The 26,431-nt window shown below is 41.6% G+C and overlaps 1 protein-coding gene across 1 annotated transcript; it reads left to right on the top strand.

Moving 5' to 3' along the window:
- The first annotated feature begins 171 nt into the window (after window positions 1-171).
- On the top strand, window positions 172-20,983 carry aspscr1 (ASPSCR1 tether for SLC2A4, UBX domain containing). Its single transcript, XM_069666805.1, has 17 exons — window positions 172-269; window positions 503-558; window positions 1,081-1,195; window positions 3,985-4,085; window positions 5,999-6,056; window positions 6,173-6,246; window positions 6,345-6,936; window positions 7,956-8,015; window positions 9,856-9,995; window positions 10,772-10,853; window positions 10,941-11,007; window positions 11,353-11,415; window positions 13,258-13,310; window positions 17,841-17,892; window positions 18,046-18,115; window positions 18,563-18,750; window positions 20,648-20,983. Exons 1-17 carry the CDS (start codon window positions 180-182, stop codon window positions 20,656-20,658), a joined length of 1,872 nt encoding a protein of 623 aa, XP_069522906.1. The 5' UTR covers window positions 172-179; the 3' UTR covers window positions 20,659-20,983.
- Window positions 20,984-26,431: the final 5,448 nt, after the last annotated feature.

A 26,431-nucleotide genomic window follows, 5' to 3' on the forward strand; every position in this document is an offset into this window, starting at 1 on the left:
TATTATTATTATTTTCAGCTTTATTCATAATGTTCAAAATAACAAACAATACAACAGTGAGACATATTATCTGTAAGAGAAATGTCTTCTTATATTTTGGGTGAGTTGGCCCTTTAAATCCTGCTTGTAAAGAGTCAATAAAGTTTATTCAAATAAACACCGCGACGTCACGGCACACAATGGCAGCCAGTGGCACAGCTGTAACGGTTCTCACTCCAAATGGGAGAAGACAAACAGTTAAAGTGTCCCCAAACACACCTTTATTACAGGTAACTTGTGGTTTAACAACATTTCATCTTTCTCAGGTGGACGGTTTGTTTTATTTTGTTCTTTTATTTGCAAACCGGAGCAAACTAGTTTCCTCTGAGCTAGCTTGTTTGGCTAACAGCAGTTAGCCAGTGACAGATCAGTTTCTGTAGTCGTGCGGATAAAATTAAATGATTTTACTATTAAGGTGGGAAAACTTCATCTGTGATATTCAGCGTATATTTCTCATCTTTAGGTGCTGGAGGATGTCTGCAAAAAGCATGGATTTAACCCTGACGACCACGGTTTGAAGTGAGTATCAGCTGGCTGCTGTAGCTGTCAAAGTGCTGACATGGAGCTAAATTAAAGTTAGCTTAATTCATGGCCTGTAACTTTTTAGATTGCAACTATTTGTTGCTCATGCCTAATAAATGCCGTCTGTGTGTACTTAATCAGCTTTAGTTGTGTGTGAGATGTTCAGTCTCATATGTAAACATTAGTGAACAATTGAATTGTCACAACTGCTGATAATTTTTTAGTAAAATAGTGTTTGTAGGCATGCAGGAGTCTGTGCCACTTCTGTAGGAGTCCTTTAACTGTGAATTTACCTGAAAGCACTGAATGTTACCTTTTTATAAGTAAATCCAATTCAATTCTGGTTCTCATCTCATCTATTTTGTTCCAGGTTTATTAATAGTTATAGAAAATGTCAGCAGCAATAGATGACAGATATATAGTCAAATTTGATTTGATGTGTTTTTTATTATTATATATGAAGGATTTGTTTGTCCCGTCATGCTCACCTGCCTCGTCTCTTTCATCAACTCTTGACAGGTTTCAGAGGACTACTGTTGACCTCACGCTGCCATGGAGGTTTGCCAACCTGCCCAACAACGCTAAACTGGAAATAGTGACGAGTACGAGGAAACAGGCTGCAGCTGAAAGCCAGGTCAGTTATACAAAATGCAGGTCTGTGTGTGTGAGTGTGTGTTAAAGAGAGAGAGAGTATTTGTTCTCTTTAACACATAATATATATCCATCTTCAAAGTTATCCCTGTATGTGTGAAGCACAATACGTAAGGATGTATGTGATGTATGTCTGCTAGTTCACTGGCAGCACTGTTGTACTTGCTGTTATACTCCGGTCTGATTAAAGGTCATTGTATAAATATAGTTAATAGTGTAATATTTCACAGGTTTTTATCCCAAACAAAATCTCTGACACTCTGAAAAAAAATGGAAGATAATCTGCACAACAGACACAATTAACAGTAAACTGTTTTGTATGTTTTTCATAGTCAAGAATATTAAATTGAGTGGCAGATAATTACTCGATTAATTTCCTGAATCCACAAAGATGCCAGTACTAGTTGTTTTATATTATTATATTGGATTCCACTGATGCACACTAACAAGAGCTATGGGATCTGCATTTATCTGCATAATCAAGTGTCACAACCTTTAAGACTCATAGGTCATATGTTGATGATTTCTGAGAAACCAGAAAGACATTTAGAGCTCGCAAAATTTTTGAACAAAAACTGTAGCCAACCGCTCATAACATTGAAACCTGCCCTGCCTCACATATGGTTCAGGATAAGTCTGTTAGCGAGTGTCGGGGAGCAGAGGGAAGCCCATCTTTGTCATCACAGAAAGTATTCAACTACCTTTCTCCTTGCATCATTATTTTGCAACTAGCTCCTTAGCTTTAGCTGTCAGTTTGCCCATAGGTGAAACAGTCAAATAAGTTTTAAATAAGTTGTTTTTGTTTACAAATTATTTGTCGTAATAAGACCAAGAGCCATGGAAAAGCATCAGAGTTCCATGTCATAGATTCTTCAGGTCTCTGAAGTTTACTGGAGGGTTAAAAAACATTCTTCCAAAATATCGTTACTCATTTGGTGCATTCATCATAGTGGCGTTGTTAGAGAGCGCTCTCTAACATGTCCGCCAAAATCTCTCGAAAGGTGTTCAATTGGGTTGAGAACTGTGAAGATAAGACAGTGACCACTTGTGCCCTTCATGGAAGTGTCTGTATTTATTTAATTTCTAGACTTATTTATTGAGGTTTTTCCTTTAAACTGTCGCATGTCCAAACATCACAGTAGGATTCCACTGGGTATCACCTATACAGGTGATGTGCTGGACTTTGAGAAATTCATCTAAGATATGCTTTCACTCCCATGCAGTTAAGTCAGGACAGGTGCAAGGAAACCCTGTCAAACAAAGTGCAGACAATCTGAGCCACAAAGATAAAAGTGCCAAGATCGCAGCGTCAGACAACCTTCAGTCGGCAAAAGGAAATATCTGCAGGAAACAGAGGAAATACCTCTGCTTTGGTAACACAACAAAAAGTATGGTGATACTTGTGCCAGACTGTCAGTATTTTATCACATAAAAAAAGAGATAAAATTCCCAGACTGTCGATATATAACCTTCTATTACGTTATTAGTATATGTGGGGTTTTTATTGTCGGGACCTGGAAATGAATAAATTCTCCGTCTGTGTTCCTGCGTTCACTCTGATCTGACCTGTGTCCAAAAAAACTCTTGGTTGCTAAGCTGGAGCTGAGCTGGAGTTTCCAATGACATCATGGCATCATAATCTAAGCAGTAAAGTCACGGCTGGGTTTCATCTGTTGTTCTTGTTCATTTGATGGATAGTTGACTGTTGATACCTCACAGACTTTATACACTCTCACACACAACTCTAGTACCACACACACGGGCACAGACACACTCGGGCTCTAACTCAGCCAAACTGTTGTGTGTGTGTTTTATGTTTAGATGTTGACAGCCAGGACTCTCTTTCATCTCTCCCGGTGTGCAGTCGTGCAGCGTGCTCTCAGTGCTGGACAACATGGTTGTCGAGTAAACATAAACAACTGGTAGAGTGAGTCAGACAGAGAAAGAACAACAGACACTTGTGCTGATGCCTGGTGTTACTCATTTCCAGACTGAGGTAGGCCCACATGTGCAGCTTAATCAAGTGGGATTATCAAAGAATTGTCTTCCTGCAATGAGCCGACGACGTACAAATGGCCACATCGAGAGTATTGGATAATTAGGGCGGTGAGTTTTACTCCTGCTGCTGTTCAGACATTCTTTCAACGTGACGAGTTTAAAGTTTTGCATCCACCTGTTTTAAAGTAATAATCTCAAAGATTTTCATGATTAATGTCTGTAAGTCACTGTCTATCGCAGAATGAGGTCACTACAGTGGTGATTAAGACAGTGGCCCACTGATGAAAGCCTTTGCATTTGCAGTATATAGTATTATTATAGACTGGGTGTCTGGTGCGACTTAGCAGAAAAAATCACACGCGGCGTCCAGTTAGTGACGTGTTTTCCATCACCCAGCAGTGGTTGGTCTGCCAGAGAGGGTAGGCGGAGCTAAGCAGCTGCTTTTCCGGTCTCTGCAAGTGTTGCGAGTAGTAAGCAGTAATCTGCTATGGCTGAACAAAGAAAGAAAAGATCGATGACTACAGATACAACTTCAAAAATAAGTAAAATCTAAAGGAAAAAGAAACAAATTTGACGCTCAGATGAAGCAAACAGTCTAAAAAGGAAAGTTTTGAAAAACAAACAGGTTTTTAAGACACATACCATAAAATGATGTGTCGGATGAAATATAATATTATGAGTATGACTTCTGGATCATGCATGATAGTTAAACTGTAAAGTGTGTTGCTGGTTTAAACTGCAGTTGTGTCTTACATTGGTTTTTATGTCCCTCAGGTGCGGATCGCCCTACAGATGGAGGACGGCTCTCGGCTTCAGGGCTCCTTCTCCTGTGGACAGACTCTGTGGGAACTGCTTGAACATTTTCCCCAGATCAGGTTGGTTTGTGTAGATACACATGTGCAGTGTGTGTGTGTGCGTGCGCGTGTGTGTGTGATCTACAACTGGAAAATTGAGAACCAATTTGGTGACATTTTTGGAAAATGAGGTTATTTTGTTTGGTTTGTTCCTTCTTCACACGGCTGTTCGAGGGTTGAGACTTGGTTTTAGGGTTTATATTAGATTGTAGACGGATTGCAAATTGAGTATAGAGTTACCCTATGAGAAGACTCTGAAGTGTTCCCCCTGTTCTGTATCTAATTACAAATGTGTCTTTAAACAATGTAATAAACACATAACTATATTGACCATTTGTTTTTGAGTATTTAAAGGTATAATCTCGAAGATTTTCAAGTAAATAAATGTCTTTTAAGTAATAATGATGATAATAATAATAATAATAACTTTATTTGTATAGCACCTTTCATGCAAAGATGCAACCCAAAGTGCTTAACAAAACAGGAAATCAGAATCACACATTTACAATTAAAAAAACAAAACAGCCAAATCACTACCTGTCGCCGAATGAGATAACACAATGGTGATTGAGCCTATGGCCCACTGATGTAAGCCTTTGCATTTGCAGTATATAGTAGAATAACGGACTGGGTGTCTGGTGCGACTATAGCGTAAAAAATCACAAGCGGTGCTCTATCAGGCAGCAGTAGTTGGTCTGCCAGAAAGGCGGAGCTAAGCGGACGCTTTTTCCTGTCTCTGCAAGTGTTCCAAAAAAATAAAAAAAATAAACAAATTCTTCGCTCAGATGAAGGCAAACAGTCTAAACAAGGAAAGCGACCATCAGCCAGGAAAATCAAGAGTTACAATCGGACCTAACCGTGGACGTCACACATGCGACACTGTCTGGATATCTGGGAAGTGTGCTCCCACTGTTACTCACCATAGGTGCTGCCAAAGAACGAAACTGAGATCTTTGGGATTTTAACTTTAAACTTTTCTGAGAAATGTGGGAAATGCAGACTTTACTAAATACTACAGTAACCATGAGCCTCAGTCACATTTGCTATAGAGATGAAGCCATCATGAATTAGAGGGGTAGTGAGTAATACTTTAGTACATGTCCTCCAGCTTTACAACACTTTACTCTCAGATGAATTCTATAGAAATGATAAAGTCATATGATTGTTCTAGGAACTCATTCACTAGATTTTTTTGTGTCTTATATTTCTTTAACAATATATTGATATCACAGCTTAAGTAAATCACCAGAGGTGGTCCTCACTTGTGCAGACATTTGTTTGCCTTTAGTTTCCATCAAGCCAGAAAGTGAAGTTGATCATTATGTCGGAATGAAAGCAGGCCTGCTGTGTTGAATAACAGAGATACCATTCTTGACACCCCTTTTCTCCTGCAGTTTAAGCTTTCCTACACATCACCTGCAGTCGTTCAAACACACACACACACACACACACACACACACACACACACACACACACAGACGCAGCTGTTACTCAGTAGTTCCAGCTGTGAGGTCCCAGGTGCTCGTGCATGCGTCTAGCCCTCCTCTCATCTCTAATAAATGACATCACTCTCTATATCCTCAACCTTTTTCCAGGAAAGTTACGCTTCCATGAAATGAATATGTTACCCCGTACTAGCGCAAATGCTCTGTTAACCTTGTGAAGCGAGGGAGCCGCTTTGATTTCAGAATTGAGGAGAACAACAGTAAAACATTAATGGTTCAATTAGTTTCTACACGGGATTGTGCACACATGGTTTACACATGCAGGCAGCATGTCATCATGGCATCAGATTTATTGTAAAATCACAGAGCTGATTTCCTTCAACAAGGAAAAGTCACTTCTGTATTTGTTTGTTTCTGTTAAAGCCAATAAAAATAATTTCCCTGTAATTTTAATCTCCGTGTTTTCTTATTGTTTCCACCTGTTTGCAGTGTGTCCGAGCTCTCTGAGGCAGGATCCACCCCCGTGTGTGTTTACATGAGAGACGAGGTATGCAGGGTTCCTTTAACTCTCCCTTTTTAGAGAGATGAAAGTGAGTTTTATGGTAACAAAGCTGTGCTTGTGTGTGTGTGTGTGTGTGTGTGTGTGTGTATGTTTGTGTGTAGGTGAGTGGGGAAGAAGCACTCAAGAAGGCCACTCTGAAGTCTCTGGGTCTTACAGGAGGAAGTGCCATCGTCAGGTAGGCTCAAGATCACATGAATAAAAACATCATGTTGTGCATAGATTAAACTACTATTAATTAAAAACTTTTAACCTTTGTTTTCACATTTTTTTAAGGTTTTTAATCAAAAAGAACAAACTACAGGAAGATGATGATGACCCTGATGCCACTCAAACAACTGCTAAGCCAACCACACTTGTTGCCAGGGAAACCACACCTAGCCCGTCATCTCAACCTGATGCTGCTCCGTCACATCCAGAGACGCCGACTACAGAGGTGCCAATTAAAAATTCAGTCCCCGATAGGCCAATGGAAATCCAACCTGTGCCAACTCCCGCCCCTGCCCCAAGCACACTTCCTGTTCAACAGGAAGGGGTTCAGAACTCCCAGAATGCAGTTCGGCCAAAGTTTCCTCCTGCGGAGAGAGGGGTGCCAGAGGAGGACGGCGAGAAAGCAGGGCCATCAGGACTGAACTCTCACGCATCTTCTTCCTCCTCCTCCTCCTCCTCTTCCTCCTCCTTTGTCGCTCCCTCTGCTCCTTTCATTCCCTTCTCTGGAGGCGGTCAGCGTCTCGGGGGTCCCGGGGGAGTTGTAGGGGGACTCTTAGTCTCTTCATCCTCATCATCCTCATCTCTGTCAGCTCTGACAGCCGCAGTAGAGTCACCAAAAGCAAAGAAAGCCAAATCCAGCCACAGCTCCAGTACCAAGGTGAGCCAAAACCCATACAGGAAGTACACAAAATGAAGAAGCGCAGTCGTCCTATTTTGGGATCTTAAAACCGTTTCAGTTAAGACAGACAACCTGCCAACAATAATATGCACATTGTAATGTTGTTAGAAATGTGGTTTAAGATGTGGTCATCTTTATGTGATATGACTGAAATCTGCTGAACAGAAATTTTACTTACGTTCGGGTTGTTTTTTTAAATTTTGGTTCTAAAGTCGAGAATTTTCATCCACAGACTTCTTATCCTGTTTTGACGTAAAACTAGTTTTCTTTTCTTATTCAAAAAATGAGGCACAGCTCACACAATCCTCATTTTATTATTATTATATTTGTTACACTCGGTAGGAACGGGTTGAACCCAAAAGCGGACACAAGGCTGGGGTCGGATGAGCAAGGTATTTATTTAAACACCACTGGATACAAGCTACTGTAAATTGATGCTTGAAGCTGCTGAGGAGCTGCGAGGTGTGTTGCCGCTCGGGGAAGCGCAGGGCAGGTTGCGTGCTGCAGAGGTGCTGAGGGCTCGAGGCACGGAAGCGGAGTCGCACGTTGGTCGGTGCTCAGGAGGACACTGCAGACAGAGCAGGACGAAGTTAGTTGTAGCACAGGGGAAAAAACACAGGAGCACTATAGAAGGTCTAAACACTACGAAAGACTGAGCCATATACCGCGTGTGGTTCACGAAATCATCTGGCAGCAGACAGCGTGAGGAACAGGGCTTTTAACCAGGCGCTGATTATCAACCTGCTGCAGATGCGTGTGGGTGTGATCACTCCCGAGACCGCAACTCCGCCCAGCCCTCCGGTGCACCTCTGAAAGTAGACAATCACAAGCACAAACACACAACACCGACACTGCAGCCACAGATCGTGACAATATTATTATTATTATTATTTGTATTATTATTTTGAGTGCGTTCAGTCTTCCAGAAAGATCACAGAAAGTTGTTCTTTTTAACTCCAAAATTGAGTTAACTTGTTGCACTTTCTGTTCTTTCACAGCGTGCAGTCTCTGCCAACCAGCCAGGCGAGGACATGGAACAGGGGGAGCACTTCTTAGAGGTAAACCTGTTTGTATCCAGTTAAAAGTCTACGATCTTTAAAGTTTTAATATAATAATAATAATAATAATAATAGTAATAATAATAATACATTTTAATACATTTTATTTGATGGCGCCTTTCAAGTCACCCAAGGTCACCTTACAGAGAATAAAAGCATAAAATAAAACATCAAACATTATTAAAACCAGACATCAACCTAAAACAAGTGTAGTGCACAGTGTCAGAGTGAATATGCCAGTTTGAACAGTTGGGTTTTGAGTTTGGATTTGAATGTTGTGATGGAGTCTGACTGTCTTATGTGTGGGGGGGGAGAGTTCCATAGTCTGGGTGCCGAGCAGCTGAAGGCTCGGGCACCCATGGTGCTGAGGCGTGATGTGGGGATGGTTAATAGTCCAGCAGAGGCTGAGCGGAGGGTGCGGGAGGGGCTGTAATCTTGGAGGAGGTCGCAGAGGTAAGAAGGGGCTAGATGGTGGAGAGCTTTGTATGTGAGGAGGAGGTATCAAAGATTTTCACTTAAAGTTAAGTCACTATCTTTGGCCAAATGAGTTTTCCCTTTCTAAACCACAAGCTACGTTCATAACTCAGCAGTGGTTGGTTCTGTCGCAAGTTAACGATTACTGTTGCTGAACAGTTTGTTGTATGTGTGGACCTCAGTTAGTGTAAGGTCCAAAAACAAACCTTTAAGGTCTCTGTCCACTAACAGCGTTTTTTGTGTTGGCATCGCCTATTTTCTATACAAAACCAATGTAGTTCAGCGTCCTCAGCGCAGAAACGCCCTCGACGTCAGCTGTTTTTTGTCGCTGTGCTTACAGTCAACTTTTTTAACACCGCAAAGCTCGTCAATGTCACTTTACCCTCACCAACCAATCAAAATCAAGAAGGATTCAGATATCAAATGTGTCAGCAACAATGGCAGAGGAGAAGCATATGGTTTAGTTTTTTCGAGGGTACAATTTCCAGGTGTAGAGCTTCTGCTAATGCCAGGACATGATTCCTTTCCATCGTTGTTATGTTTTCTCTGTAAAATTTGATTGAATTAAAGCAAATATAAAGCATACAGAGAGATTTAAAACAGACTTAACGATCTCTACCAAGGGAAGCAGAAGTGCCGCCAGACAACTTTTTTGACCTAGCAACTGTAAGCGCTGGCACGAAGCACCCTGAGATTGAGGTTATGGGTGCTGCCAGCGCAAAAAGTGGTGTTAGTGGTGCTATCAGAGAGAATGACGGGGATCTCCGAGAATGCTTCTTTAATTTGTTACCAAAGTTTATTTCACTTTACCAATTCCTCAGACACAATATGATCCTGAAAATTATGACCTAAGGGTTCATTTGATCTCAGACCCGTCGTTCTCAGTTTCATCATGATGTTTCAGGCTTCTTTAGGACGGGTTTTTAAATCTGACAGTGACCCCACCACCTCCCATCCCCGCTCTCTCAGACAATTGGAAACAATTGCGGCTTTTGGGAGATGTAAACAGGTTTGGTTTCTGTGGGCTCCAACTTTTTTGGCCTGTTTTGTTTTGATTTGGCAGCATTAAAAGTATGCAGATTAAGCTATTAGCAATGCCTGTTTACAATATAGCCACAGCTCTTCCACTCTGAAGTATTTTCATACCGAAGAAAAAATTCTCATCATCAAAATGGGCTATAAGGAGCGTCTTTTTTTCTATGATACTATAATACATGACTGACCCTTATTTTTTCTCCCTTTCACCTCATACATTATCCTGAAATCTTGCCCCTAGAAGAGATGTGCCTCACAATTTTCATCCCCTAATTCAGTGTGGCGCTTTTCATTTCTCCATCCTCTCTCTCACTCACTTCTCTCTCTGCAGCCAGTGGAGCGAGACCCTCTCATCTACCACCTGGACTCCATGTCCCGTTATTCGGAGGACCACCGGGATCTGCCCGACGAGTTCTTTGAGGTGACGGTGGATGATGTGCGCAAGCGCTTCGCCCAGCTGAAGAGCGAGAGGTGGGTGAAGGAAGTGAATGGTTTTGGTTAGGTGACTCTGGGTCAGAACGCTGTGTGTGATATTTAGCCCAAACACCTCGTTGCTGCAGAAACACGTCTGGATCAGATGTGGTCCTGCTCTGTTTGTAACAGATCATTAGTCAGTTAGGCATTTGGTCCTGCGGTGTTTTGTCCATGCATAACCTTTAATTGCAGAATACCAAAGCAATGATGAGAGGCCAGAGGCAGGGAGAGCGTCGGGCATCAATGCGTGCGTTTTGAAGCTTTTTTATTTATCATGAGTTTTGAAGTTTTTATTTATTTATGAGCGCTTCTTCGAAACAGATGCGGACGAATTTACTCGGCGCTCTCTGGATGGGGCCGCAGCAGACCACAGCTGCTGAGACACTATGTGTGTTTGTAAACACGTTCTCATTTAAAAGACACCAGCACTCTACAAAAGCTTCTAAATACGGCACACAGGGAGCAATTAGTGAGCCTAGTTTGTGTCGCCGATTATCTTCCAGCCGTCGAGCGAACGCCGTCAGGTTCAGGCCTTACCGCGCTCGTCCTTTGATCTACAGCGACTGAGCCGGCTGCCTCGTGGCTACGCTACTACCGTGTCAATGACTGCAATTACCAAGGGGAGAATTAAGACGACCACAGCAATTCGGCTCGTGCCTCTGACACGCACACACACGCACACATACACCGCCACACAGGAGAGGCAGCATGGAGCAGCGGAGGATGAAACATTGTATTCGTTTTTCATGTCTCTTTCTCCCTCGTTCCTCCAGGAAGCTGCTGGAGGAGGCTCCGCTGATGACTAAATCTCTGAGAGAAACACAGATGAAGGAGAAGATAGAAAGATATCCCAAAGTGAGCAAAAATGACCTCTTTTTAAATGTCTACGTGTCTATGAAATACACAGACTCTGAATAATCCACTGCATCCATGTGTCTCCAGGTGGTCCTGAGGGTCCAGTTTCCAGACAGACATGTTCTACAAGGCTTCTTCAGGCCTCTAGAGACAGGTGTGTGTGTGTGTGTGTGTGTGTTTGCATGTGTATGTGTGCAGAGGAGAGTGTTCATTTCAGCTAGCTAGCCACAGGTATGGCTGCAATGTAAAAGCTACTTGCGGCTCCCTCACCACATTTATGAGTGCAGCCGCAGCAGAGTGACAGAGAGACAGAAAGAATGAGACAGGTCTGTAATTCCAGGGATTTAATCCACCTCAGACCCAGCAGCAACACGACAACCAGTAAAACAACACATCTGAGGGGAATTCCATCTGAAATAAATGAATGATACTGCTCACAGTGACGCTGTAGGTGCACATTGTTCATCTGATGTTGCTGTTCTGTGTTTGTTTCGTGCAGTCGGAACTGTGAGGCATTTTGTGAGGAGTCACCTGGAGGATCCTCAGCTCAGTTTCTACCTGTGTAAGTGTCCTTTAATTCCCCCCCCTAATTCACCTCTGAGGCTCCTTTGATATCATTATGAAACCATATTTGAAAAAATGGGACGATCTTAGTTTATTAGCATGTTATGTGTAACCTTTTGTAGTTTTGGTGATAATTTCTATACATTATGATTAAAACTGAGGCTGTCAGAGTGAAGAAATTCCCCTTCAGTCATATACAGCTACAGCCCAGCACGCTGTATATGCTCCTCAGTTTAAATCTTTTTGGCTTATTACGTATCCTATATTTAGTTCTCTATAAAAAGCCACATGGAAACATCATGACAGCCACATAACAGTGGCTGTTAGTGTATTTTTGCCCTTGACTTTCACTGCTGTATTTTGCAGCTCTCTCATGCAAAGGCTTCAACCACTCAGCTGGTGTGGGGGCTGCAGTTGTGCTCCCACAGCTGGATGATGGGTAGGCAGATGAGCTTTCCCTGTTAGACAGTGACCTTTCTGGCAAAGGTTTTGCATATTACTCCGGCTTTCTCTTTTCATTCCCTTGAGAGCTGATATGTTCCCAAACTGGTGGAGTTGCATCTGGTTTGGCGACCATTGTTTTGACCATTGCCATTGTTTCCTTGAAAAAGCAAAGTCTGAAACCATAAGCATAAGAGAACAAACAGGAGGAAGGGGAATACACTGTTAGCTCTTGTGTTCATTTTGAATATATTTAACATTCAATACACACATTGGAGTCCAAAATAAGAAGGCCATAGCCTCATGAATATTGTGGCTTCGGCTTGCCATCCCCTGCACGTGGCATGTTTATAGAGCAGTATTGCAATATTACGGTTATCACAACAGATCTAATGATGACCTAACCAGTGCTGAAGTTTTTAAGCTGATAATATGCACATACATAACATAAACAAAACATCTCTAACAAGGACCCCTTAGTGTTTATGTGGATAAATAAAGATTATTCTAAAATACACAGTGAACAGGAGGTTTTACGGTAGAAAATAAATTATGCCGCTGCCTCAAATTTAGTTTGGCACTTCTGTGCTGACATTTCTGTTAACTCATCCATAACATTTTTGCTGACAACAATATATCTGTGATGTGTTAATATTAGTCGATATATACCAATTTAGCTAAAGCTCTTTGTGCAAAACTAACTGAGATGATCTGGGAACTTAGTAAAACAGCTGTGTTCAATCAATCATACAGGTTATAAATAAGTTAACACTTTATTATCTGAACAACTTTGTTTTTAATGATTTAATCTCAAAGTTCTCCGTTTCGTTCTATGTGGAAAAGGCAGAAGCGGACGTTTACGTCCCAGATAACCAGACGTCCACGTTTGGCTCCCTTTGTCACGGTCATAACTCTTTATTTACCTTGCTTGCGTTCATCTGAGCGTCGAATTAGTTTCTTTTCAATCACCACTGTTACCTCATTTGGCGATAGATAGTGACTTAACAGACATTTATTTACATGAAAATCTTTGAGATTATATATAACCTGGAGGTTTCTTGAATGCCTTACCTACACTGGATGACCACCAAATCTTATCATTGAACACACAGTCATCATATTGATAGACATGAAAACTACAAGAATAACAAGTTTTTATTTATAGGACTTAAAATACATTTTTCTTAAATGTTTATTGTCAAATCTTTGGCTTTATTTTTCTGCCAGTGCCTTGTGTAATAGAGCGGTTAGATGACAAATTGAACAAGTAAACAGCTGCCCAATTTTTTCACATTTACTTTGTTCAGTTTAACTTTGCAGTGTCAATAAGGACTGCTGGAAAGATTGTAGCCAGGCTTACATGCCCTTTCAAATTTTAACTTTGTCTTCTTTCTTTCAGTCATCACCCCCCCAAAAACCATCCTGGACGACCCGTCAGCTACACTGTTTCAGGTAAGATCCTTCACACTGCCATTAAGGAAACAGTTATAACACAATAATAAACAGAATGATTGGACTCAAAATAACCACACCGCTGTCAAACTCCAGAAAACAACATCAAAACTCTGACTACTAAACTGTTTCAACACACACACACACACACACACACACACACACACACAGACTGTAAAATTTATCGGCTGGTCCCTCTCTCCTCTTCAAAGCCCCTCCACATTCCCATTCTCCCCCTCGCTCCTCTCCGCTCCTACACTCTCTCACACTTGTTCCCCCTCTCCACTGTCCTTGACCCCAGCTGGGCTTGATTTTTCCCAGACTGGCACATGGGGTTAATACAGGCCTCGCTTTGATCTCCATACACACGCACACACACACACACACGCACTCAGAGCACTGGGCAGCCTTGATGCTTTGTTGCCTTCGGAGTTCAGGCCTATTCGAATAACAAAACAGTTACAAGTGAAGTGATGAAGATTGAATAATAAATAGCTATCTTCTGGTGCTTTTAATCGGCCTGTGACGCCCACATGAACTCTCTGTTCTTTTATTTGTAGATTCATCATTTCAGAATAAAAACATTTCATGGCCATCTTTGTTTCTCTTTGGACACTTTGACTTCAGTTGGTTAACGAGGTGGAGGAAGAGGTTTGAAGTTATATCTAGTTGTGATGATGAACAAGACTCAGAGGGTACAACTGCTACTGAAGATAAAATACTCAAAAGCACACTTGAAATGTGTGTGCGTGTGTGTGCCCGTGTGTTGGTGTGTGCCTTTTAACTGCCACAATCTCTGATGCAAGTCGCCCGTCCCTTTGTTTTTCATCTTTTTGTCCCGCCCTGAACTCTTCCTCCCTGTTCATTAATACACATCTACTGCACCACAACTCCAGCTTTATACTCTCTCTCTGCTCTCTATGTCCCATCGCTTCTACTGCCTCTCTCTCTCTCTCTCTCTCTCTCTCTCTCTCTCTCTCTCTATCTCTCTCACTCTCTCTCTCGCTCTCTCTCTCTCTCCGAACCCTCTCTTGTGCCTCACCCCACCCTCCCCTCAGCCATCCTCTCTCCCCCATGTCTCTGTCCATTAGGGACTTAAAAGCATTAAAGTGCACAAAAACAAAATCCTGAATCCCCTTGGTGTCATGTCTCTCTCTCTCACACACACACACACACACACACACACACACACACACACACACACACACACACACACACACACACACAAACACAAACACACTGTCTGGCTCTGTTTCCCTGTCTATACATTGATCTTTTGCACGCACACACACACACACACACACACACACACACACACACACACACACACACACACGCACACACACACGCACACACGCACACACACACACACACACACACACACACACACACACACACAGACACAGACAAGAATCTTTCATCTTTTTTTCTCACGTTACATAGACATGAGTGCACTTGCACATGTACTCTCTCTCTTTCACACACACACGCACACACACAGACGTACAGTTTAATCACTTTGTGTCATGTCAGGAAAGGAATGTTTCCCAACCCAGAAAGCCCTTTGATACCCGGCGTCCCCTCCCTCACCCGTCTCTCCCTCTGTCTTCCATCAGGATCTCTTCTGCCTCTCTCTCTCCCTCTCTCCATTCCTCTCTGCAACATGTTTTTGTACATTGAGTCTCTCTCTCACACACACACACACACACACACACACACACACACACACACACACACACACACGCACATGCAGACACGCACACTCACAGGTCTTGTCCCGTTGTCCCGTCTCATCCCGAGTGGACATCCCGGTGCCACAGGGAGCGGGATAGCAGGAATGCCGTTGTTTCACTGTAACACATTGTTTCCTGCTCACAGAGCTGCGATAACAGCAATTAGGCCAGAGTGTCCCAATTTAGCAAACAGCTAGTGAGAGGACAGGGTGTGTACGACGCGTCGTACTAGAGGCGAAGTTCACCTAATGAATCTCTTATTTGACTGTTTGCTAAGCCACGCCCCCTGTGCTACTGTTGCTTTACCTGTCAACACTTCATGCGTGGCAAATTTCTGCTTTACAGAGTTAAAAGTGGCAAGTATGGCACCAGTTTAGTTCAGTCAGTAGAGCCCATTTGCAGAGGCTGTTCACAAGCAGCAGCCCCGAGTTCAACTCCGACCCTTGGCCCTTTGCTTCACGTCATCCCCAATTTCCCCATCCAGTACTTCCTGTCTCTCTTCAGCTGTCCTATCATAATGAAGGCACAATGGCAAAAAAAATCCTAACAAAGCAGATTTATTAATTTATTTAATGTTTATTTGTATGAAGCAAGTAAACCGATGCGACACACTACAGCGTTTATAGCCTTGGCTAATTTGCAATGCCCGCCCCTAGATGGGCCTTAAAATACACAAAATCAACAATTAATACACAAGAGGCAGTACAAAACAGACTCAACAGCAATACAACAGATACAACAATACAGGATACAACATATCCTACAATAAAACCAACTGTAAAACGGGAAGCGCAAACTCAAACATTTGATTAATTTGAATTGATTAATATAAATTAAACCAGCTGAAATGACAAAAGATGATGGCAGACTTTTATAACATGTGGCTCCCTTGTGTTAGCTTATGAAGCTAAACTTAGCTTGCTATGCTTGTTGGAAACTGAGCTTCGGGTGGAGCTCTGGATCAGTCAATTTTTTTTCAAATAGCGCCTAATAAAAACAAAAGTGACCTCACAACACTGGTTCTCAACTGGTGGGTCGGGAACCAAAAGTGGGTCGCGGAGCTGTTTTCAGTGGGTCGTGCATGTGTGGGTGGGAAAGAAAGAAGTTGTGGAAAAAAGTCAATGCTGCGCTTTTATTTTGAAGGACATAGGTTTCCTTTGACGTGCGTGCAGTAGTAGTGTAGTTCAGTTACACTCCATTTATCCACTGATTAATCCCAGCTACAGTTACATTCTTGAAACTTGATGAGCCCTACAGTAGTTGCCTTTATGTTGCAGTTTTTAACATATTTCTGTAGATGGAATATTTTCTTCTTATGCACCGCCAACATTTTGTTTGACTATATCCTGTTGTGTTTTGTGATGTTGACATACTGTGATGTTTTGTCTCAGGTCCAAATGGCACCATTTTTCATTGAATCAACTGTTGAAAAAATCTGAAATTTGGGTCTCGATTTGTCATTCAGGATGCGGTGTTTGGTCCTGAGGCGAGACCAGTTGAGAAACACTGCTTTAGACAATATAATAATATATATTTTAACAGATGTACAAGAAAGCACAATTAAGGCTTAATCAAATGAATCATCTCTGTGACAAGATGCTGTAACTGTAACTGTGACATGAAAAGATCAAAATGTAGATTCATTTAATGTTCTAAGAATAAAGAGAACGATGATGATGAAAAATCAGGGCATCTTAAACGTGACACACATTTTAACCATATGTTTAGCTGTTAACATTTGCTATTGTAGGATGAAGTTGTCAATTAAACATGAACAAATTCTCAGTGTAGCATTAATAACTGAGATTTAGGCACGGGCTCCTCAGTATTGAAACAAAAAGGAAACATGAGGAATGGTATAAATTATTAGTGTCTGATACGTGAAAGTATCAGGAGTGTTTCTCTGAAGAAAGCATTTAGTGATAAAGATAATAACCTTTTTATTTAATGTTGTTTCTGTCATAACATAGGTCCTCTTTTGATAAATATTGTTAAAGAAATCCTTTCAACTATGTCTAGCCTTAGCATTAGTTAAATTAGTAAGCAAAATGGTTCACATATATTTAGTATGTAATGTATAGAATGCATTATAAGGCATATTCATCTCAGGGTAGTTTTTCATTTGGGGATACATTAACTGGAACAAGCAGGGTAAAAGCAGAAGTGACTCATGGTGTTTGTCTAAAGTTGAGGTTTGTCTCTGTTGGAGGTTTTTGGCCACATGTTGACCGCCGGCTGAAAGTGATTTAACCACTACATCATTAAATTAGACTCTACTTTGTACTTCTGCTGAAATGCTCCCCTGTGTTGCTCATGTGTTTGTGTTAATGTGCACACAAGCAGAAGATTGTGTTTTTCCTTAAACTCGCTCTGTTTGTCGACTTTGTATCACAGTCAGATATTTATCCCGCTCGCTCCCCTGTCTGTCTGTCTGTCTGTCTGTCTGTACCTCATAATTGTACGGTTGATGATATGTGCCTGCCACTGGTCCATTATAACCATTAAGCAGTTCACCGTAGAGGAGTGTTGTGCTTGAGGGGTGAAAGTGTTTTCACTAACCATTTGATTGGAGCTCATTTTGTGGTCTGCTTCAAAGAGCCTCAGTTACTGGTTCAGATCCCCAAGCAATGAATCATCTTTAAAGAGCAACTCTACTCTGGCTTGATGTGGTGGCAGAACTTGGTTTGCGTGTAGCAGGAGGCAGATTAGTTTAGATTTTCCATTTTCTGCAAAAGTTGACTTGAGTGCCAACATTTTTGATGGTTTCTGACTTCTCTCTCGTTCCCTCCGTCTGCAGGCCGACCTGTTTCCTGGAGCTCTGGTGTACTTCGGTTCAGACGTGAAGACAGGTTTGTGTCTCTACGGTTCTTCTCTTTGATATGCTGATTTTGAATAAGATACTTGGTCTATTACTGAGGAATGTAATATTACAAAACAATAGTTTACATTGTTTGACTGTGTGTGTGTGTGTGTGTGTGTGTGTGTGTGTGTTTCCTCTGCAGATTTTTACATCAAGAGGGAACTGCAGAAATCGTCTGTCTCAGCCTTGCAAGCAAACGAGTCCATCGCGAGGTATGTGTACACACGTGTGTCTATTTAAAAGTGTGCCTGGTCGTGCGTGCATTTGGGTGTGTACATGCACTTATATCCCGCGGCAACCAGCCTATTTTCCTGTCACAAAGCCGTCATCATTGGAATCCCTTTGAGGTTGTGCCTAAACAGCAGGTGCCCCCACGCACCCTCATTTCCTCCAAACACACACACACACATTTTCCACTCCTTCTAAAGATAGAGCTTGTTTCCCAACTGTGACCCCCACCTGTCATCCTTCTGCCTCATTAACAGGGTCAGCTCCTCCTCTGTTAAACATCTCATTCAGTTTGTTAACTTCTGCTCCTCATGCAAGACAATGCTGCTTTAAACAGATGCAGGAAAAAACAAAGTTTTCTTCAAAGCATCTTCGCTTGTGCCACGTTAACATTTCAGTCTTTGTGTCTTATCCTACCTCCACCTCCTCAGCTGCATGCTGCGGTCCCCATCACCCCTCACCAGCTCTGCGGGTCCCGAGGAGCCGCTGCCTCCTCCAGAGGAGAAGGCTGACACCAGTGTGTCCACACAGAATGAGCCAGACCCATCTGCACACACGCAGGCTGCAAAACCCACCAGATCTGACCCGGGCAAGGTGCCAAAGTGGCTCAAGCTTCCAGGTGAGGATGGGATGTGATAGAGAGAGAATTAGTTGGGACTGCAACTGAAAGCCCTGAAGTAGAATTTTTCACAATTTTATAAAGAACTAACGATAAAAGTATTATTATCATCATCAGCAACAACAAGCCCTAAATGATGAGCCGGTTTGGGGTCAGGAGGTCGAGCGGCCGGTCCACTGATGACAGGGTCTGCTGTTCAATTCTGTCCACATGTTTAAGTGTCTTCGGGGAAACAGGCTGAAACTAACATGTCTCTGTGCCATGGGGGCGTGAGTTCATTTTTACATTTATTGTTGGGGTCAGGTAGAAACCCTGCACTGCTGAGGGTGATTTTTATGTACAAGTGCTATTACATCCTTGCATCCTGGCATACTACCTCAGTAAGTGCATCCTGATGTACTCAAAGTAACCGGGTGCTGTTGTGTCTTAAAGCACTTTGAAGACATCCAGAGGGAAGCAGTGACTCCCCTGAAGTCTTTTTATAGCTTGTTGGATTTCATATCCTTTCAAATCTGTTTTATCTGACAGGGAGCGCAGATACACCTCTGACAAAAAAAGCATTGCAAGGTTAGACCTGGTTAGAGGTAGACCCTTCTGTTTGTTCCAATGTTCTACAAGTTCCTTTTTCATGAAATGACAGGATTTCATGGTGGTGCAGATGGTATTAAGTCTCCCTGTGGTTTGTTTCTGCAGTAAAAACAGGAGCTGTTTTTTCTTGTCACATATTGATTTTCTCCATGGAGGCCAAACAGACCACAAGCCACCAGAAACACCTCAAAGTCAGGCTGAGCTTTATAAACATATAGGAGACAGATTCCCTCTAACAGATGCACTATAAACAGACTTTAGGAATTTGCTTACCCAGCAACAATTTAGGCGACAAACAACCCATAATGCAACACTCTCTACAGAAGCCTTTTTCACTAGATCTCTCTACAATTCAAAATGTTTGTCTCATATTACAGCCAATACACTAGATGATAGATCCTTAACAGTTCGCTGAGGTAACTGAAGCACATATTTGTCACATATAAATCTTGTAGTTGGTCTGCCTTGCTTCACGCCACACACCAACCACACCAGAGGCCAGTTGAAAAGCCCTCCTTTTAAGCTTTCACATCAGCCCAAACACACCGACCCAAACAGGAAAACACGTCAGTGTGAACCACGACTAACACATCAGTTGTGGAGCAACAACACAAAAAAACTAGTGTTTGTGCGCTCCAGCCCTCCTCCTCAGAGATCACTTCCTTTTTCTTGTAGTGAAAGATCAAAAGGTTTGAGCCACATGATTCTTGTTGGACTTTACACACATGCACGCAAACCCCCAAACCACTGTCAATAGGAAATGGCCTTTTAAAGCATATTCTCTCATGACTCAGAAGATAAGGATGCATGTAAGGATGAACTGATTAGTTCTGGATGGTCACCCCCTCCGGAGGAGACCACTTCAGAGACACTCGGGGCCCAGGGAGAGAGCCTGCTGCTGGGCCACATCACACAGAGGAGCCCCTGTGGTCCCTCCAGGCTTGTTGTTCTATTGTGGTGTTTCTGTTGGTCACTATGTTGATGTTTTTGTTTAGAATAATGCTCCTTTTTCTCTCTCCGTGTTTTATTTCTGGCGGATCTCTGTGTGTGTCCATGTGTGTCTTTTTAAGAAGCTTGTGGCTGCTTTCTCTTTCATGAGGAAACTTAAAAGGACAGAGTGAGGGGAGGGGGCTGAATTCAGAGTTATAGACCACATGTGTGCAACCCTACAACATACACGACACTTTAATAAAAGCTTTTTTCTCCTTCCTGCAGTATAGTTGTTTTCACAATTTGTCAGATTGAACACTGATGCTAAAAAAGTGTATTTGTTCTGTTTCTTGACTTCTGTCTCCTGTCTCCTGCACAGGTAAGAAGTAATGCTGCTGCTGCTGTATTGAAGTGAGGACTTACCATGACAGACGTCTGACAAGCTGCTTGCAGACTGAGTGAAGCACTTAAACCTTTGCTGCGCTTTGATGAGCGTTAACTTTATACCACAGCGGACTTAATTCATTGTGGAAGAAGCCCTGCACATCAGTAGGTTTTAAAACAGTCAAATTAATGAGATAAATGAGTGAGTGAGTAGTGAATATTTCATTGCAAAGAAGATTGTGGTTTCATTCCGGTTGGAGGAGAGAGTGCTGAAGAGGCTGTTTTTATTCAGCAGCTGGAACTGTAGTGCAAAGTGAATAAAGAAATTGAAGAATTGATGTACTAACGTGTCATATTTTTCCTTGTGTTGAAACAGGAGTTTGCCCAGTTGTTATTGAATTTTAATGTTCACGTGTACTTTTTTCGGGGCACCATGAGGACTTTTCTTCCCTCTGTCAAGTTTGTTCAAAAGCCAATAACTGACTTTTAATGTTTAATTTGTTCGGGCATTTAATTCATCCTTTGATTTGTAGCATTTTTCTTTTACATCTCTAACTAAATGAGATTCTATAAATGAGTTTTACAATGCTCTTATTATTGTGAGTCAATAAGGTCTTCTTTTGGTCTCCTTTAAAATATTAATAATATAATAATAATAGAAATAATATGGAAATGTTCTTTCACATCAGTAAATACAATATACAGTACTAAAGCTAACAAACAACTGCAGTTACAACAGTAACCTTTGGGCCCTAAGTCATCACTAACTCACTATGTAATGCAGCTGAGAAAAAAGCTACATCAAGTGAGCTAGCTAGTTAGATAGCCACACTAGCATTAGCATGGACTGTATATTAAACCTTTTTAGGGGGTTTTAAAAACTAAAACATAATTATCATGATAATTTCACATCTTATCATCTGAGACAGTTTGCTGTTAAACATAACTTTATAGGTGAGTGGCTAACCTAAATCCAGTCATGATGGACAGAACTAAAGTCCTGCTAAAGCTAACAAGCCTAGCATACAAACAGTAATGCAGTTCTGACCAATGGTCTGTGGTTGTGACCTTCTCAGCTTTTGACTCTAATGAAACATTTTTGGCCATGTTTACAGTAAACTTTATATGATAACGCTTAAAATGTACACTTACCTTTAATGGTAGCAGATAAACAGTAAGCATAAATACATGGATTTAATTCTCATGACAAAAAGTTAAAGATTTTAGATCACTCATTCCCCTTGCAGAAGCTGCATTTCTTTAGAAGCCTTTGACTCTTACATGACCCGACTTATCTGACGTCCACAGGTAAAAGTGAACAAGCAGCATGCGGCTATATTTTCGCCTGTTGGCACCCTCACACACACTTGAGAGTATTCTTCAGCCTTTCCCCTCATTCACTCGTTTAGCTGCACAAACTTCAGAAAGAGGCCGAACACAGAGGGGAGCAGGACTGTTTGTGTGAGTGTGTAACAAATCGTGTGTAGTGGGAGTATGAGGGAGGAGTGCATTCCATCCACTTGTTACACACACACACACACACACACACACACACACACACACACACACACTCGCTCTCTGTCTCCCTCTTGCAAATTAATTACTTCCAACTGCCCCGGGAGTCTTTGATGACAAATATAGCGACAGCACTCACAGCAAAGTCCGTTTATGGATTTTGTGCTGGTTGTTTGTCAGCGAGGGAAGCTTAAACTTTATCCTGAAAGCCTCTCATCACAGTTCTACTTAGAAACTACTTTGAAATTAAAATATCAGGATTATCTGCTTGCTCATCACAAGTTGCTTACTTGCGTGCGATGCAGACAAAGTTGGACATTCAGATGCTCCAATGAAGAGCTGTGGTGCCAGCATGTGGGACCCCAGGGTCCTTGTAGCTGCAGCACTGCTGCTTTGTTTCATTAGCACCCCCATGTGGCAGCTACAGTAATGACAAGTTGTTCTTCAAGCTCTAAGACGAATGATTTCATAAATGATATCGGTTTGTAGAGTCATAAATAAGCTAGAATTGAAAAACAAAATGACAGATGCTCATTTTGTGCAAACATCACAACAAATGAGCACTTTTTTGAGAGATTAGATGATTTTTAGTTTATATGAAGAAATGTGTTGGATTACAGGAGTATTGCGTTATTATCCGACAGCAGGTGTATTTCTGTTGTGTTACAGCCACTTAACATTACACTGGCTTTGTTAGTAGGAGGACATGCTGGATTGTATGAGTAATATGTCTCTTTGTGGTTCTCATATAAAGTTAAAAGGAGGATTTATGGATAAATTGTCATTCTTTTTCTGTCCGAGGTTTATGAGGTCAAATATTATTGGAAGCTTATCAGCCGAGGAGTCCGGCCACTTTACTTCATTGTCAGTTTTCTATATTTAAGTAAGTTTTTTAATGTTATTGACAAATGAAAAGTGAGCAGCTGAAGACAGTTTGCTTTGTAGACGTTTGTACTCATCTTGTTTTGTGGCTTCACTGCTAGCCTTTCAGGAGGCCTGTTGTCTTATGTAGCAACATCGTCGTCAGGTCAGAGGACAGTCAAATACCAGCCTGACGTCAGACTCGTTGGATTTTGATCAGCCAGTGAGGATGAAACTGACATATTATAAAACATTTTTTAAAGACTAGTTCAAGAGTGATCATTGCTCTGGTGTCTGATAAAGGTTTATGATACTTCAGTGAAACAAAATCATGGCTGATAAGTAATACTACAACAAATCTTGCATTGGCAGTTACTTATGAATGGAGTTTTATCGTTGTATAAACACTGCATTCATGTAATGTGAGTATTTACACTCTTATATCCAGAATAATGATTATTGGATAAGTCTGTGCCTCTGATGTAAAATCATTTAATGTCAGTCTCAAAGCTAAGCTAAATGATCTGAAGCTATCTGGGAGATCAGTGATTAGACAAAAAAAGAAGGTAATCATGATTACATATGAATACATATTTTCCAAAACAAGAATAAGTAAATTAAAAGAATTAAATCATATTAATCTGTTTACATTTATTTCATGTCACCGCTTTGAAGTCACTGATGGTGAACATTTTTCGATCAATAAGTGTAAAACGTTGGGGGAGCAGAGAGACACACAGGCTGTCTCACACCTGCAGGTGGAGACAGAGACCTTAGGACAGACGTAATAAAACCAGCATGCAGAGGATCGACTGAGGCTGCTGGTGATTGTGAGATTTGGAGAATAGTTGCGTACATAGGCTCAGAAACAAGAGCACTCATGTCTGTGAAACATCACAACAAGAGCGGTGAATGAGTTACAACAGAGGTCAGGATTTAGGCCATTTAAGCGTCTACAGGGTTAGTATGGGCCTCCATTATAAAGGTGATATCAGTTATATGAAATAAACAGAGAGACAGACATCATGTTCAATATGTTTTCCTGTGTCCCGTAGCGTAGGTCTTCACAGAGGATTCACAGCAGAGACATGAAGATGACAAATGTAGTGCAGACTTGTCTGATTTGCTGTACTTAGTACATTATGATAATAGGAAAATAATGTCACTTTGACGGCAACAAAAGAGGAAATGATGCTCAGTTTTGCTAATTCAATCTTTACATTGAACTGATGTAAACTATAAACAGACATGAACTTGAAGGATGGAAGAAGATGCTCAGCAACATTAGAAAATAACTATATGTTTGGAAAATGGGGAATTTAAAGTGAACTGAGTATTACTGAGCCTTCACCCCTACCTGCTGTGGGATTTAGTTTTTTCTCTGTTTCATACTCTGTCTTATTAAAGCTGCAGTAGTCCATATTTTTAATATTAACAATTGATCAAGTGACTGTGTGATGTGATGTGAAAGGTGTCAGTTGTTGTATCATTAAACTCTGCTGTCACCTCCTTGTCAGGAAGATTGGACTTACTTTCAGCTAAAACATCACAGTTGTGTTTACAGTTTGCTATGCTGCCCCCCTGTGGACAAAAAAGGATTAACTCAAAATCGATGTAAAAAGTCTGCGTGCACTGAGGTGTGGGCGATCGTTGCTGTTCACAGAGTCCAAAGTTTTCAGTATTACATAAATAAATAAGATGATGTAAAAATAATAATAAAAAATCACATCACAATAAAAGGATATTTTAATTATTTTCAAAATACCCATTTTAATAATTAGTTTTAACTTCATGAGGACATTATGTCCTACTTTGATTTCATGTCATATTCTCATAACAAAAGTAGTTTAGGTTAGCTTTCTCATGATTTAGAAAAATACTTTCACAATTATTGGCTTTATTTTCATGGTTTACACTTAGTATTCACATTTTTAAACAAAAATATAAAGTATAGTTTTTTAATTATGTATATATTGTGGGCTATGGGTCTCCACTGATGAGAGGCCTGGTTGTGCCTGAATGAAAACTCTTGTTTCGGTGAATCGTCTGAAAGGTGTCCTGTCCCTTTAATACGTCATCGTTATAGAATTGATGCCCACACAGCAACATACTGACGAACCTAAAGAGCCTGACAAAGCAGTGATAAGAAGAGGAATGAGTGCGGTATGACAAGGATCACATTCACACACCTAACAGCCTTTACATACTAACTCCTCTCTGCTCGTGTCTCTTCTTCACTCCGCTCCATCATTTAATAAGTATATAAATATTGGACCTTAACTCAGGTTTTAAAATCATAGGGGTCAGTTATTTCACCTCATTCCTCAGGGTCTATAATGTGTCTGCACGCCCCGACTCCACGCCCAACCACATGTACCCTCATGTGGTGACGGCCCAACCCTAAATAACTGACCGGCAGCCCCCTTCTCACAGCACAGAGGGGAAAGTGTGACAGGAAGAGTGTGTGACAGAGGGGACCTGGGAAGATGACAGTCGACATTTGATGAGAGCTAACGGTGACTTTCACTCATGTGGACGCATGGACTCACACCACGACTGCGTACAGATACAGACCAAACATATCTGGAGGAGAGATCCGAGGAATCTGGACCATTTCTGTTGAAGGACCGTTAGGACCGTTCCTGGTTCTTCATTGACGCTATTTCCTGTAACTGAAGTCAACTTCTGGATAAACATCCCTGACTTACAGGTTCGACAAGTTCTCCTGATAGAGACAATAACTTAATCAACTTATCACTGCAGTCAACAAATCCTTTCTGCTTTGTTACTGAGTCTTGGTATTTGTAGTTTGTGAGTCAGTGTCATCTCTCAAATAGATCATCAGAAAGTCCCCTCCAAGACTGTACACATAGCAGAAAGAGGGGAGGATGACTCTGCAGGTGGTAAAAGAATAATGCACCCAAAACCCTGAGCCCACCCAACCCAGCCAAGGTAGAAATAACACCTGGAAACACCTGAGAGTTCTGACTTCCTGCCTCGAGTTCCTGAAGGACGCTGGAAGTTTCATCATGGTTTGAGCCATTCATCATTAAGGGATCTCTGACTTTGGAGGCAGCAGTGCTTTCCAGAAACATATTAGTGTTGTGACTTCATCTGAGGGGGTCAAAAGTGGAAGTGAAAGACGAGTGCACAGACGGAGAGATAAGTGAGAGAAGAGAGGTGGCAGCACGCAGGGATCTCTTAAATGGAGGTTTTCTTTGATAGACGTCGTCAGGACTGGAATGACAAAGAGCACACTCTGGACTTGATCTCTGGATCTTTAGCACCAAGACGCTCCTCACTTCTTGTTTCTCTGTGAGCTTAAACTTAAAACTTACCTCAACGACGTCCTCTGTTGTTCAACTGCTGAACATCCCAAATCTTCTTCAACACTCTCCCAATG

The sequence above is a fragment of the Semicossyphus pulcher genome, unplaced genomic scaffold, assembly GCF_022749685.1.
Source record: "Semicossyphus pulcher isolate SPU_LCO1_2020_fin unplaced genomic scaffold, fSemPul1.0.p SCAF_17, whole genome shotgun sequence".
NCBI classification, from domain to species: Eukaryota; Metazoa; Chordata; class Actinopteri; order Labriformes; family Labridae; genus Semicossyphus; species Semicossyphus pulcher.